This window comes from Giraffa tippelskirchi, chromosome 4 (assembly GCF_054371585.1).
Source record: "Giraffa tippelskirchi isolate mGirTip1 chromosome 4, T2T-mGirTip1v1.2.pri, whole genome shotgun sequence".
Classification (NCBI taxonomy): domain Eukaryota; kingdom Metazoa; phylum Chordata; class Mammalia; order Artiodactyla; family Giraffidae; genus Giraffa; species Giraffa tippelskirchi.
This window is the reverse complement of record NC_137278.1, coordinates 183,971,467-183,985,473: the sequence shown is the minus strand read 5'-3', so window position 1 is coordinate 183,985,473 and position 14,007 is coordinate 183,971,467. Positions and strand designations below refer to the sequence as shown.

At 37.1% G+C, this 14,007-nt stretch overlaps 1 protein-coding gene and 1 long non-coding RNA gene across 3 annotated transcripts in view; one reads left to right on the top strand and one right to left on the bottom strand.

The window, feature by feature from the left end:
* LOC145546180 (solute carrier organic anion transporter family member 1B3-like) overlaps positions 1-13,852 on the top strand; it is a 70,417-nt gene extending 56,565 nt beyond the window's left edge. The window contains exons 10-14 of one of the 2 annotated variants that reach the window (XR_014082623.1): positions 23-188; positions 2,321-2,505; positions 5,152-5,311; positions 11,393-11,510; positions 12,547-12,782. Coding sequence is in view for 1 of the 2 variants with exons in the window: in XM_081592263.1 (XP_081448389.1) it covers positions 23-188; positions 2,321-2,505; positions 5,152-5,216; positions 11,393-11,510; positions 12,547-12,742 (730 nt within the window). In the remaining variant the exon portion in view is untranslated. Of the gene's footprint in view, positions 1-22; positions 189-2,320; positions 2,506-5,151; positions 5,312-11,392; positions 11,511-12,546 lie in introns of both variants that reach the window. The other variant, XM_081592263.1, reaches the window with a different exon arrangement.
* The window catches only part of LOC145546186 (uncharacterized), a 238,619-nt gene that overhangs the window by 223,245 nt on the left and 1,367 nt on the right, over positions 1-14,007 (bottom strand). Inside the window, exon 2 of the long non-coding RNA XR_014082627.1 lies at positions 12,314-12,408. This is a non-coding gene — a long non-coding RNA (uncharacterized LOC145546186). The remainder of the gene's footprint in view (positions 1-12,313; positions 12,409-14,007) is intronic.

Genomic DNA, 14,007 nt, shown 5'->3' with positions numbered 1-14,007 from the left:
CATGTTTATCATATATTTCCAGAAATACTCCAGTGGCATCGCATCTAAATGTACCACTTTCTTATTGCAATTCAGACTGCAATTGTGACCCAACTCAATGGGAACCACTCTGTGGGGGCAATGGAATAACTTACATATCACCTTGTTTAGCAGGATGTACGTCTTCAAGTGGCAGCAAAAAGTCTATTGTGAGTATTAGTTTTTACTCTCTTCTCCTTAATCAAAGTTGCAGATCTGATGTAACTTACTAAACTTTGATAATGACGTGTCAAATGTTTTTACAACTAAGGTCCCCAGTAAAGAGAGAGAAAAAGATTCCCGTATTGCTTGTCATTGTGATGGCTGTAATATATAAACAAAGCCTCACATAAAATCCTGCCTGAGACACAACAGGTTTCTCTGTGGCTTCAATTCTCAGGAGATTACTCCCATTTTTTTTCTTCTTTATAAGACTATAGCCTTTTGAAATTTAAGAACACTTAGATCTTTTGGAAGCACTTCATTTGACTAAAGAATGTGATTTCCATTAGGTTGGAGATACTCTACCCTTCAGATGCTAAGCAGAAGTTTTGAGCCAATCCCTTGTCAACCTAGATGAACAGCCATTTATATGCTGTCTTGCATATAGATTCTAGAGAGCTTATCTCTGAGCTCAATATCCTTTGACTTCCCAAGAAATTGATTAAGGCTTCTTGCTCACTTGACTGTCCAATTTTTGACTTCTAATTTTGATTTTTTTTCAAAACTGGCATTCTCCTATCCAAGGTAACAATATTCTGCTTACCTATTGCTAACATCTCCCATAGGAATGCCATTGCCTTCTTCACTAAAAATATCCCCTTCCATGTAAATTATGAGTTCTTCCCAATCCTCTAGATAACTTCCAACAGCTGGGCATCACCCATGGTGTTATCCATTCCACTTCCAATCCACTGAATATCTCATTTCCTGGGCCCTTTTCCTATCACCAGTTAGCAATAGCATCCAATATGATCATTGCTCTCTACCACATCCTTTTGTCTTTGCTTTTCAAACTTTTTCCATCATTTTTCTTGCTCATAGTCATGCTAATTGCATTAATGAATAGCACCAAGAACTTTGAAGAACCTAGATTCTTTGAAGCTGAAACATAAATTTGCACAAAAATTCCCCAAAGACTATACTTAAAAAACCACATCTCATATTTATGGCTATAGTGCCTTTCACTAAGGGTGCCCCTTTTAATACATTGTTCCACCATGTCCATGAATGAAGGGCTGGAAGCAACATGATGTTAGAATTCTAAAGAGAACTCTGTCTACTATGGAAACATCTTAAAACTAGCAATGATTTTATCATTTGGGGACCACTGGGGAGTTCTTTTACCAAATTCTTAGTAATATGTCATCCCTTCTTATTCACTCAAAATAATGTTCTTTGTACGTAAGTTTGGTTTTATTGACCAGCAGGCTTGCTATATAAAGAACTTCTCCATACTGTACTTAGTAAAAAGGTAAAACTCGGTCATCAAATAAGTATGAATTCAAATTCTTCCTCAGTTCCTCCCTCAGTATTTTTTCTTTGGCATTAACGGGTTCAAACTTCCCTTAAACATTGGTTTAGCTTAGACTCAGAAAAGAATTTATTAAAGCCATCTAGCCACATAAACTGTCTGCTAAAATAAGTCTCTAAAATCATTTGTTCCTAAATTTTCTCCTGCTGAACCCTAACTTTTGGGGTATTTTGCTATGCTGAACCTCTTGGGTAATGGCATTATTTATCTTATAATCTGTCATTATGCAATCGAATGGTGTGTTTGCCGGCCAAAGCATAATTCGAGCATCTCTACCTGGTTCCTTTGCCTTTTCCTCTGCTCCGTTTTGGTGGGTGGACTTAGTCCTGGGTTTGGCCCCTCCAAAACTACTATATTTTCTGGATTCCCTAGACAGTTCCTACCCAGGGATCGTCCCACATCATAGAAATTGCTAAAGAGAATAAGTAAGTGTGCCATAGAAAATAAAAGTGAGTAGTAGAGAAATATTTGAAACTTTCATATTAATGAGAAAATTATTTACAGAGTTTTAGACATTACTTTTTTCTACTCTTTCCTAATTTTTAATTTAGGGATGACTGAAAATTTAATAAAATATTTTTTTTATCTGGAAAGGAATCCAGAAAACTATTATGCCTTTCAATACTTAACATTGTTAGAATGTTTTCTTTAAAACTGTAAATATTTTAGCTTAAATGAGTGAGATGTCTTTAAATATAATGAAATATATTTATAGCCCAGTCATATTTTACAAATATATTCTGTAATATTTCAAAAATTATTTTTTAGATGTTTCATAACTGTAGTTGTGTGGAAGAAAATGGGTTCCAGAGCAAAAATAACTCGATGAAGTTGGGTGAATGCCCGAAAAGTGATGACTGTAAAAGAAAATTTTATTTTTACATAGTAGCACAAATACTCGCCCTTTTTTCTGCTTCATTGGGAAGCACCTCAAATATCATGCTGATTTTTAAGTGAGTACGACTTTTTAAAAGGGGTTTTATGTATATTAGCCTATAAACATACCTAATAATGTACATATTTTTCCATAATATATTTGGAAACCAAATTCAGATTTTGTTACATTTAAATTTTCTGAGTGTATTTTCTTAGAATTACTGTGATTCTTCACTGCCATAATTATTAATAATTTTGCCTTGGATTCTTCCACTACCAAATCTACAAAATTTGATCTCCACTACAAAATTTCTTCTCTTAATAAGAATTTTAAGACAGAGACTGATTGACAACTGCATCAATGTGGAAGAATCCTGTTGTGATTCTAAAAAACTTCTAATTTTAAGATGTCTATCAGAGTGAAACACCTATTTATTTCATTTTTAAAAATTTGGGAACCAGACAGACAAACTAATATAAACAGTCTATGATACTCCAAAATTTTTAATCCTAGCCAAAAGAATAGCTTTTGACCTAGTCTCTTCAATACCCTCATAGAGAAAAGAAATGAATATGAGCAGAATTTATTTCTTTCTTCATTGATTAGGCAAATATTTAAACCACATTTGGTGAGGAATAATCCATGGTGAATAAAATACATAAAGTACCTGTTCCCATACAGATTGATGTAGCACTCACACTGCAGTGAACAATATTTTACATGATAATGATGTGTGTATGCATGAGATCATGCATGTAAGTATGAGCATGGGGGTCTGTGAGTGTGTGTGCATGTGGATGTAGGAGTGTCTGTGATCATTATTGTATATGTGTATATGTGTGTGTGTGTCACTATAACACATAAATCTATCATTTTCACTGAGCTGTCTAAGATTTCAAGCCTCCTTGCAGGAAGATACTATCTCAATCTCCAAGTCCCCTCAATTCTCCTGCCCACTATCCCACTCCTTGGTTAAAAATACAAGTTGATAACAAATATTTCAATTTTGCCTCTATTGCATCTGGCATGCATGCCAAAAGTACCCTTTAAGAAATCAAAAGCAATGAAAAGTAACACTTCAGGCACTTGTTACAGAGAGTTCAACCAAGAACAAACTGCATTTTCTCTCTTTCCAAGACTCCTTTTTAAAAATTCTGATATGCAAGAGAGACAGTTAAATGCACTAGTTAACTGTCACAGCTGGTTCCTTCATGACTATGTCCTCAGGGAAGAAACCGCCTCCTTGAATAACATGACAGCCTCTTCGTGCTAGCATGGCTTCACTGCCCTCAAGTGTATTATTGTGAATCCTCAGTTCAGCTAGTTGGAAGTGTCCCTGTCTTTTGAAAAAGCAGACAAAAACCCCTTTCAATTCATTTTCTCTTTTAATAAATAACTCTGCTGTGTTTAATTTTTATTATGCTATGCTTAATTTAATTTTTATATTGTTTATTTTTATAAGCTTTCTTGGATACTTTTGAGAATCTCACTCAACAGTAGCACTCCTAAAAGACTTAACAGACAATTTTGTGTAAAGAAAATGGAGGATTGGAGGGCTAGCTCACTATATAGGCTCCTCATAACATACAAGATAAGTCTACTAAGAAAATAAGGAAACTAGGGCTAAGAGAGGCTAAATGACTTAACAAAGGCATCTAGTTGGACTTCACTGGTGGCTCAGTGGTCAAGAGCCCACCTGCCAATGCAGGAGATATGGGTTCAGTCGCTGGGTCTGGAAAATCCCCTGGAGAAGGAAATGGTAACCCACTCCAGTATTCTTGCCTGGGAAATCTCATGTCAGAGAAGCCTGGTGGGCTACAGTCAATGGAGTTGCAAAGTGTCGGACATGACTTAGTGACTAAACAATAACAAAGACATCTAGTTACTATGAAACATGATTTATCTCTTTATTATCAGGAACAAAGACTAGCATAGAATCTCGTAGGAGGCACTTGGCAAAGGTTTGTTGAATGACAAAGTTTATCTCTGAATAAATATAGTCATTTAAACCAAGAAAAAATAAGCCTTTGTATCAGTTAAATCATTATTTTGGTAAAAACAGAATTTTTGAGCCTTAGTCCCTCACCATATCAGAGATGGTCATGTCATTAGCTAACTGAACATAGAAAAATAGAATTGTGGAAAGAACTTTCTAAATGCAAGACTGAGTTAATTTTTAAGAAAGGATAAATATGTACTTACTACCTTTAAAATGACATTTAAATACACTAGACATTAGAATATAGATAACTTTTTTGATCTTCCTGGTTATATTTTGTTGTTTCTGAAACATATTAGTTAACTTTTCTATTAATAGCAATGATAGAAAGAAGGTACAAAAAAGAATTCTACTCAGTCTAAAAAACTACATAAACATATTTGCTTTCTCATATGGCCTATGTCAACTAAATAGATTACATGAAATTATTGTCTTCCTAGATATCCTAAATTCTATTTCAACCACTATCTCAGGATTTCCTAAAGATAAAACATGACAATGTTTGTAAAACTGTCTTGAGCTTGTAACACATAGAATAAGTAAAGGAATAATAACCATTATTTGCCTTCTAAAACAACTGAAAACATAACTTTAAACAATGTCAATGCTTCACTTGAGGGTTTTCATTCAATCATAAAGAATAACACTGAAAAATGCTTTAATATTAACTCCGTTTGGTATTTTAGGGATATTTAATGTTTCTTTGCCTTTATCTTGTTTCAGAAATGTTGAACCTGAACTGAAATCACTTGCCATGGGTTTCCATTCACTAACTATTCGAACACTAGGTATGATAAATACATAGATGATAAATTTCAGATACAATTTTTCATGTCAAAGACCAAATGTAAGTGATTTCTCATCGTAAGAAAGTTTTTTAAAGGTATAAGTAAAAATTATTTGTATCTTTGTGGTAAATGAAAAATAATGAGATAAAGGAGAACTAAATGACCTAAAAGAAAAATTGATTGTCAGTTCTATGTAAAATCAATCTGTAAGAATAAGAGATCATTGCACTTGTATTATATCCTTTCCAAAGCAAGAATGAGTGGTCTCCAAAGATTTTTAACTTAAGATGTAGGGGTATTTCTGCCCATATGCAGAGTGGAGGGCTGTCCTTATACACTGAGGGGCTTAATGCTCAAAACAGCTCCAAAGGCCCACAGATCGTGCCAAACAACAAATGCAGACTTTCACAGTCCCACTGACTAGTTCTGTAAAGCAGAAGCAGCTAACCTTTATTAGAAATTTAAAATGCAAAAGGGAATGGGTGTTAACTGAACTCAGGTTCGGCTGCTGCCTCCTCAAAAGTCAATGCTCCAGTCAAAACTCCAGAGGCAAGGGTTGATAGAAAGGAAAGTTGCTTTAATCAAAAAAGCCAGCAATCTGGGGAGAAGGCAAGCTCATGCCCCAAAACCAACTCTGAAGATTCTGCTCAGCCGTGACAGTTTTTCAAGGGAAAAGGGTGTAATAATCTCAGTCAATTATTAAGGTAGGAGGTCAGATTCTTTGTCATTTTTCCACTACATGCAGATCCGTTAAGTACTCCTGATCTTCCTTTGGATTCTCTTACTCCCCCTACCCCTGCATGATCTGCCTTCAGATTTGCTAAGGGGGCTACTGGGAGTAGAGAGAGTCAGTCATATTTTAACTACTCAGTTCCTCATTCCTACTTATTTTAATGTAGAAAAAGAGTAAACAGTTTAGGCAACGCACAGTGTGCATTATTAGAGCCCAAGTGAGGAGTTAGGTTACATGTTACCTAGTGATCTCATTTTTAAAATTAAGTTTTAAGGGGAACGGAAATAGACAAACAGGAAAGGGGCAAAAGAGGTGCTTACAAATTCCCACTTGTCAGATATCATTTCATGTCTATGGGATTAGGGAGGAAGGTTTGTCTCTGTAACTTCTTCAGGATGACATAGGACTCCGTATTCCTAAAGTGAAAGATGTCAACATGGATCTGTAGTATCCTTTTGCTGATAATCTTAGTTGCCCACTTACATACATGGGCCGAGCAAACTACAATTATTTTGATCCCACAAAGATATAATTATTATGAGCAATAATGTGAATCCCATTATCTGGAGCCCAGTTCTTCAATTGGGCTAACCATAAGACAACAGTTTATGTCGTGTCTACAGTCTGGTCATTATGCAGTTAGCTTTTCCCCTTGGGAGCAGATATGATATCTGCAAAACAACTCCAGGGTGTACATCAGACACACAAAGAGTCTGTGACTTTATTGTGCTAATCATTAACTGCTTGAGCTTGCTCTTTTGTGACTCAGGGATGCCTGGGAGACTTCAGCTTTTTTTTTTTTTTTAATAAATTTATTTATTTTAGTTGGGGGCTAATTACTTTACAATATTGTAGTGGTTTTCACCATACATTGACACGAATCAGCCATGGGTTCACATGTGTTCCCCATCCTGAACCCCCCTCCCACCTCCCTCCCCATCCCATCCCTCTGGGTCATCCCATTGCCCCAGCCCTGAGCATTTGAGACTTCAGCTTTTATACAAACAAGAGGCAGGGAACATGGAGGGAACTTTGTACTTGGCTGCCCCACAGTATTCTGCTTGGTGTCATGGGAACTAAAGCTCTAGAACTGAGTATCAGGAATTGGGATTGCTCTGAATGAAAGAAAGCTCGGGAAATCATGTGGTTTTGTTGGTGGTGGTAGTCAAATAGTAGAGCTATAGAATTCAGAGACTAAAAGCTTATTTCTAAATATTCAAATGAGACGACTAGTACAAGAATTAAGAAATCATCCTTTTTCCCTTGCTGCCATTTGCTATTTATACCACACAGAGTCCTATTGTTAGTTTAACAACTTCTAACATAACCCATGTGCTACTCCTTTGTAAGACCTGTTAACCTTATATACTTACTTCAGGGAAGAAGGAAGAGGCATAACTGCTCTAGTGATTGGGGTAGATGACTTATCATGGCCTGGAGGCAATCACTGATGGCAGAAGGGAAAGGAAATGAGAGGGTGTCAATCCCTGGTACTCTTGCGAGCAAAAGAAGGAAGCATAACTATGGCCATATTACAGTGGGAAGTTGTCCAAGAAGTACATTTGGGGGGAAGTTCACAGATCCTCAAAGGTAAAAAGAGAACATATAAAGGGCATGAGAGAGGAGAAGATAGAGATACTGCGGATGATAAGGGCTGTGAGTGAACTGCAAAGTGCTGAAAGTACTAAAGAGGGAACTTCTCTGGCAGTACAGTGGTTATGACACTCCATTTCCACTGTAGGGGGCAAAGGGTTGATTCCTGGTTAGGGAACTAAGATCTTACATGCTGCACAGAGTGGCAAAAAAAATAGGGGAAAACATTCTAAAGAGGATAGTATATTTCCAGCTGGCAGGAATAATTCAAACGTTATGGAAAAGGATCATATAGTTGGAATCATACAATAAGTAGTTTTCCAGACTGCCTTTTTTCACTTAGCTATGTGCATTTAAGTTTCTACAGATCTCTTCGTAGCTCTCTGTCTAATCCTGGCAGTTCCTCAAGATCCAATGGGGATACCTCACTCCTAGAATCTAAGGTACAGAAGTTAGCAGATGGAAAGAGTATTTGGGGAACTAGTTCTCCTTCTAATATGCTGCAATGAAGCCTAGAATAGAAGAAGTTCCTTTAGAGATATGACATAGAGAAAAAAGGATTTTGCTTGTGAGTTCAAGCATCTTATTTTGAAGTGTCCAGCATATGGCCCAAAGGAATCTAACTGCTTCTAGGGGAAAAGTACATACTGAGGACCAAACATCTAATCAAGAACAACTGTCTGAATACAATGTAGGTGTAAAATGTGGAAGGCATTTTAAACTGAAAAAATGTATTTTGAAAACAGAGTATTTGAAATTTTTAAATTTCAGTAATGTAAGACCAAGTTTGTTACTGGAAGCATTAAATTCAATAAGTTTGATCAAGCCAGGGCCATTAAATTGGGAAAATAAATTGTTGGCATATATTTTTCTTAAAGAGATGGGAATACCAGACCACCTTACCTGCCTCTTGAGAAATCTGTATGCAGGTCAGGAAGCAACAGTTAGAACTGGACATGGAACAACAGACTGGTTCCAGATAGGAAAAGGAGTCCGTCAAGGCTGTACATTGTCACCCTGCTTATTTAACTGATATGCAGAGTACATCATTAGAAACGCTGGGCTGGATCAAACACCAGCTGAAATCAAGACTGCAGGGAGAAATATCAAAAACCTCAGATATGCAAATGACACCACCCTTATGGCAGAAAGCGAAGAACTAAAGAGCCTCTTGATGAAAATCAAAGAGGAGAGTGAAAAAGTTGGCTTAGAATTCAACATTCAGAAAACTAAGATCATGGCATCTGGTCCCATCCCTTCATGGCAAATAGATGGGGAAACAGTGGAAACAGTGACAGACTATTTTTCTGGGCTCCAAAATCACTGCAGATGGTGACTGCAGCCATGAAATTAAAAGACGCTTACTCCTTGGAAGAAAAGTTATGGCCAACCTAGACAGCATATTAAAAAGCAGAGACATTACGTTGCCAACAAAGGTCTGTCTAGTCAAGGCTATGGTTTTTCCAGTAGTCATGTATGGATATGAGAGTTGGACTATAAACAAAGCTGAGCACCGAAGAATTGATGCTTTTGAACTGTGGTATTGGAGAAGCCTCTTGAGAGTCCCTTGGACTGCAAGGAGATCCAACCAGTCCATCCTAAAGGAAATCAGTCCTGAATATTCATTGGAAGGACTGATGTTGAAGCTGAAACTCTAATACTTTGGCCACCTGATGCGAAGAATTGACTCATTGGAAAAGACCTTGATGCTGGGAAAGGTTGAAGGCAGGAGGAGAAGGGAATGACAGAGGATGAGATGACTGGATGGCATCACCGACTCAATGGACATTAGTTTGAGTAAACCCTGGAAGTTGGTGATGGACAGGGAGGCCTGGCGTGCTGCGGCTCATGGGGTCACAAAGAGTCAGACATGACTGAGCGACTGAACTGAATTGATTTTTCATTTTACAAAGGGTGGCTTTGATTTGTGAAAACCTGAGAATTCCTAATCCTGGTTTCTCAGTACCGATTTTCATCAGGTGTATTTGTCTCGGATACCAGTTTCTTGACATCTGAGGTTTCTCATTCTAAATCTCAAATTGAGACTGACTATAAGTAAATGTGCTTCCCTTGTGGCTCAGTTGGTAAAGAATCTGCCTGCAATGCGGGAGACCTGGGTTCAATATCTGGGTTGGGAAGATCCCCTGGAGAAGGGAAAGGCTCTCCACTCCAGTATTCTGGCCTGGAGAATTCCATGGACTCTATAGTCCATGGGGTCACAAAGAGTCAGACACGGCTGAGTGACATTCACTTCACTTCACTTCACTTCACTTCATAAGTAAATGGAATTTCCAAAAGTGTAAACTATGAATCACTGTCATTTTTATGTAACAATATAGAAGTTGAAAATCAGCATATCTCTAAAATTTTGGTCACATTACCAATGCTTGGAACTAGGAGTCAATCTCAGAGTTTATTAAAATAGCAGTAAGAGTAGATGGACTTCACAGGTGGCTCAGTGGTAAAGAATCTGCCTGCCAAGCAGGAGACATGGATTCAGTCCCTGGTTTGGGAAGATCCCCCGGAGAAGGAAATGGAACCCACTCCAGTATTCTTGCCTGGGAAATCCCATGGACAGAGGAGCCTGGCGGGCTACAGTTCATGCGGTTGCAGAAGAGTCAGACATGACTTAGTGACTAAATGATAACAACAAGAGCAGATGGACACTTCACTATAAGACAACAAAAGTGCTCCTGAAAAGCCTTGAAAACTGCAAGACCATATACTACAAGTAAAAACTAGGTTAGGTAACAGACCACTCAAGACCATTATGATTAGAATATTAACAGAAACAAAATTCAGCACCAGAGTCTATAATTTGGACAGCCCAGGCTGCTTCAAGAGGTATTAAAAAATAAACACAATCAGTAGAGGGAAAAATGCATGGTTGTGGGCTCTAATGACTCCAAGATGATGGGAGTGGAGCCCTGAGGCAAGAAATAAGCACAACCAGAAGCCTTGTTGTTGTTTGCTATTTAGTTGCTAAGTCATATCTAACTCTTCTGTGACCGCATGGACTGTAGCCTGCCAGGCTCCTCTGTCCATGGGATTTCCCAGGCAAGAATACTGGAGTGGGTTGCCATGTCCTTCTCCAGGAGAACTTCTAGACCCAGGGATTGAAACTGCATCTCCTGCATTGGCAGGTGCATTCTTTACCACTGATCCACTGGGAAAACCTGGCATTCACCTTAAATTTTGCTTAAAAATTGAGTTGAAAAATCTTCTGTCTTTGAAGCTTCTGTCTTTACGTTTGAGCAAAAAGTTTTTTGCTTTCCCTGTGAAGTTATATCTCTACTCCTACTATTTCAGCTGTCCTTGCCTAAGAAAAAAATTACATATGACCAATATAACCTCTGTGTTTTACTGACAGTTTTCTGCTTTTTGCTAACCAGGCTTAAGTTAATTGGTATTATAAGAACAATGTAAAGACATGTAATCTTGTTTTTTCCCTATGTGTGTTGGCATGGTAAAGGTGATTTGAGCTTTGGAGATTCCTAATAATTTAGAATCTTAAAAAAAAAATAACTATGCTTTTTTGTAAATCTTTATTGAATTTGTTACAATATCTCTCCTACTTTATGTTTTAGTTTTTGGCCACAATGCATGTGAAACCTTAGCTCCCTGATTAGGGATCAAACCCTCATACCTTGCATTGGAAGGCCAAGTCCTAACCATTGGAGCACCAGGAAAGTCCCAGTACTCTTGATTCTTAAGTAGAATTAGACCAAATCAATGGATGAGTCTTTCAAAATTTTCAACTTCTACATAATCCAAAATGTATCAGTGTGGAATGTCACTGTTTCCTTTGAAACATTCTCCTCCATTGACATCTTCTCATCTGATGTTACAGGAGGAATTCCGACTCCTATATATTTTGGGGCTCTGATTGATAGAGCTTGTATAAAGTGGTCTATCAACAACCATGGGAAGCAAGGATCTTGCAGAATATATAATTCCTCATTATATGGGTAAGTTGTCATAAATATACTTCATTAATTTTTTTTCCTTTGACTCTGTTAATTGCTAAAGAATGAGATATCATTTTAAGTGTAGTAACAGTATTAATAATTATAGCCACCATTTAATAAACTTTAAAAATAGCTCAAAGTTATAGAATTGATTCCATTCACCTTCAGTTAACCCTAATAACTGTTCAAAGTATCTTTTGTATAAAGTTTGTCAACATTTAGTTAACAATGTTATCAGACAAGAGATTCCTGACCTACCAGGTCAGTGGTCATCAATTTTTCTTGCTCATTATAATCACCTGAGGAGCTTTTAAAAATACTAATTTCTTTTTTTTTTGGCTGCACCACACAGCTTGCCAGGATCTTAGCTCCCCAAACAGGGATTGAACCCGTACCCTCAGCAGTGAAAGTACAGAGTCCTAACCACTGGACCACCAGAGAATCCCCTCAAAATGCTAATTTATGTGTCCCATCTTCAGCAATTTTGATTTAATTGGTCTGGGGGGTATGGCCTGCGGAATGAGGGTTTTAAAATCTCCTCAGGTGATTCTAATGTTCAACCAGTTGAAAAATCACAGGAATAGATCATGCATGCTAGGTAATTTTATGTGGTTGTTGTAAAAAATTTTCAGTAGACTACAAGGATCTTGTGGACCATAAGCCTATAAGGTAAAAATTGGCTCCTGGTTCAATCTAAATGGACTCAATTTGATTATCTCACAGTCACTTCATTTCCTTTATAATCTGTTCTCATTACACATGAACTAATCAGTCTTTGAGAAAGTTGAACATTCCAAACACACCTTACTTTATGGATAGCACTTGGGCAGATCTTGAACCATCCTTGGCTTCTGTGGGTTAACATTCCTTTAAAAATAATCATAGGCTTCTTCTGCTCCTATCAAAAGAATCACTGGAATCACTACTTCAGTATTTCTACATAAGATTTCAAGCATCATTTTTTAAGGTCTTCTGCATACTGGAGAGCAACAATGTAAAGTGTTTTATACATGGATTCTTTTTTCTCTTTTCACAGAAATACTTTCTTTGGCTTGACTACAGGCTTGAAATTCCCATCCCTTGTTTTATTCATTGTATTGATTTCTGCTATGAAGAAAAAATACCAAGGGAAAGATATTAAGGCATCAGAAAATGAAACAAAAGCCATGAATGAAGCAAACTCAGAATCATTAATTAATGATGTCAAAGTGGACCATGAAACACATATTTAGGGGAGAAAAAATTCTTTTCTGCTGCTGTGTTTTCAACTAACATTGTATTAATTGATTAGGATGTTATTTTTGAGTAGTTCCTGGTGTTTTCACTGACAATTTCCACATTCTATACTAATGATGGAGCCAAAACCAAAGGGGGAAAAAAAAATGGAAGTACTCATTGTTAACATATGACTATGCCTTTGTGGTTAAGATTAGAATGCATGAGCCATACAAATTTAAGGTGAAAGTTATAATTAATATGTAACAGAAGAAAAATATTTGTTCAGATGATTGTAGTACAATAAAACCAGTGACTAGAAAATAGGTATAGGTGAAAGAGGAAGAGAGAAATTAATAGTTTAAATATGGAGAAAAGCCCAATTCCTTACAAATAAACGAGTTTGGACCATGTTATTCAAACCTAAAGTCTATTATAATGGAAGACTTATGCTATCATGACATTTGTCATTCATGAATTAAGTCATTTATTTCTCAGACCTTATTATTTTATAATTTGAAATTGTATTTGACTATCACACAACCCCTGATGCATATTCTTCCAACCTCTTATTAAAATACTACTGAAGAAATAGAGCTAATCAAAAATTTGCAAGTTGCGGCTGTCAGCATATTATAGACTGTGTTAAGTTTCCTTCAGGTCCATGGAAGTGGATTAAGAAACACTGACATTAACTTGAGAAAGCAAAGCCCACTTAAAGGTGTGTCTTCACTTTGTTTGTCTGCTCTCTATAAGAAATGGAGTCCGCATTGAATCATTTACCAACTGTCTCAAAATTGCCTGGCTTTTTGTGTTTGTGTTTAGCACACAAAAAGACATCTTTCACAACTCCACAAGTTGGACAAGAAGTGGAGTGAATGAGAACAAATATCTGAATATTGCATTTGCTAGTGATGACAGCTTTTTATAATGAAAGCTAAAAACTGTAGTTTTTATTCTCAATAGGCTAAAACAAAAAATTAGAGGTCATTAAAATCACCTGTGAAACATGTTTTTAAAGAAATAACAATCATACATCCACCCAAGATTCTGATTCTAATTATTTGTAGTACCAGCCTGGACCTCCCCTTAAAAAAATCCGCATAGGGCGGCCCTGGTGGCTCAGTGGTACAGACTCTGCCTGCTAATGCATGAGACACAGGTTCTACCCGGATCCAGGAAGATCTCACATGCAGTGGAGCAACTAAGCCCCTGCACCACAACTATTGAGCCTGTGCTCTAGAGCCCAGGAGCTGCAACTACTGAGCCCACGGGCCACAAC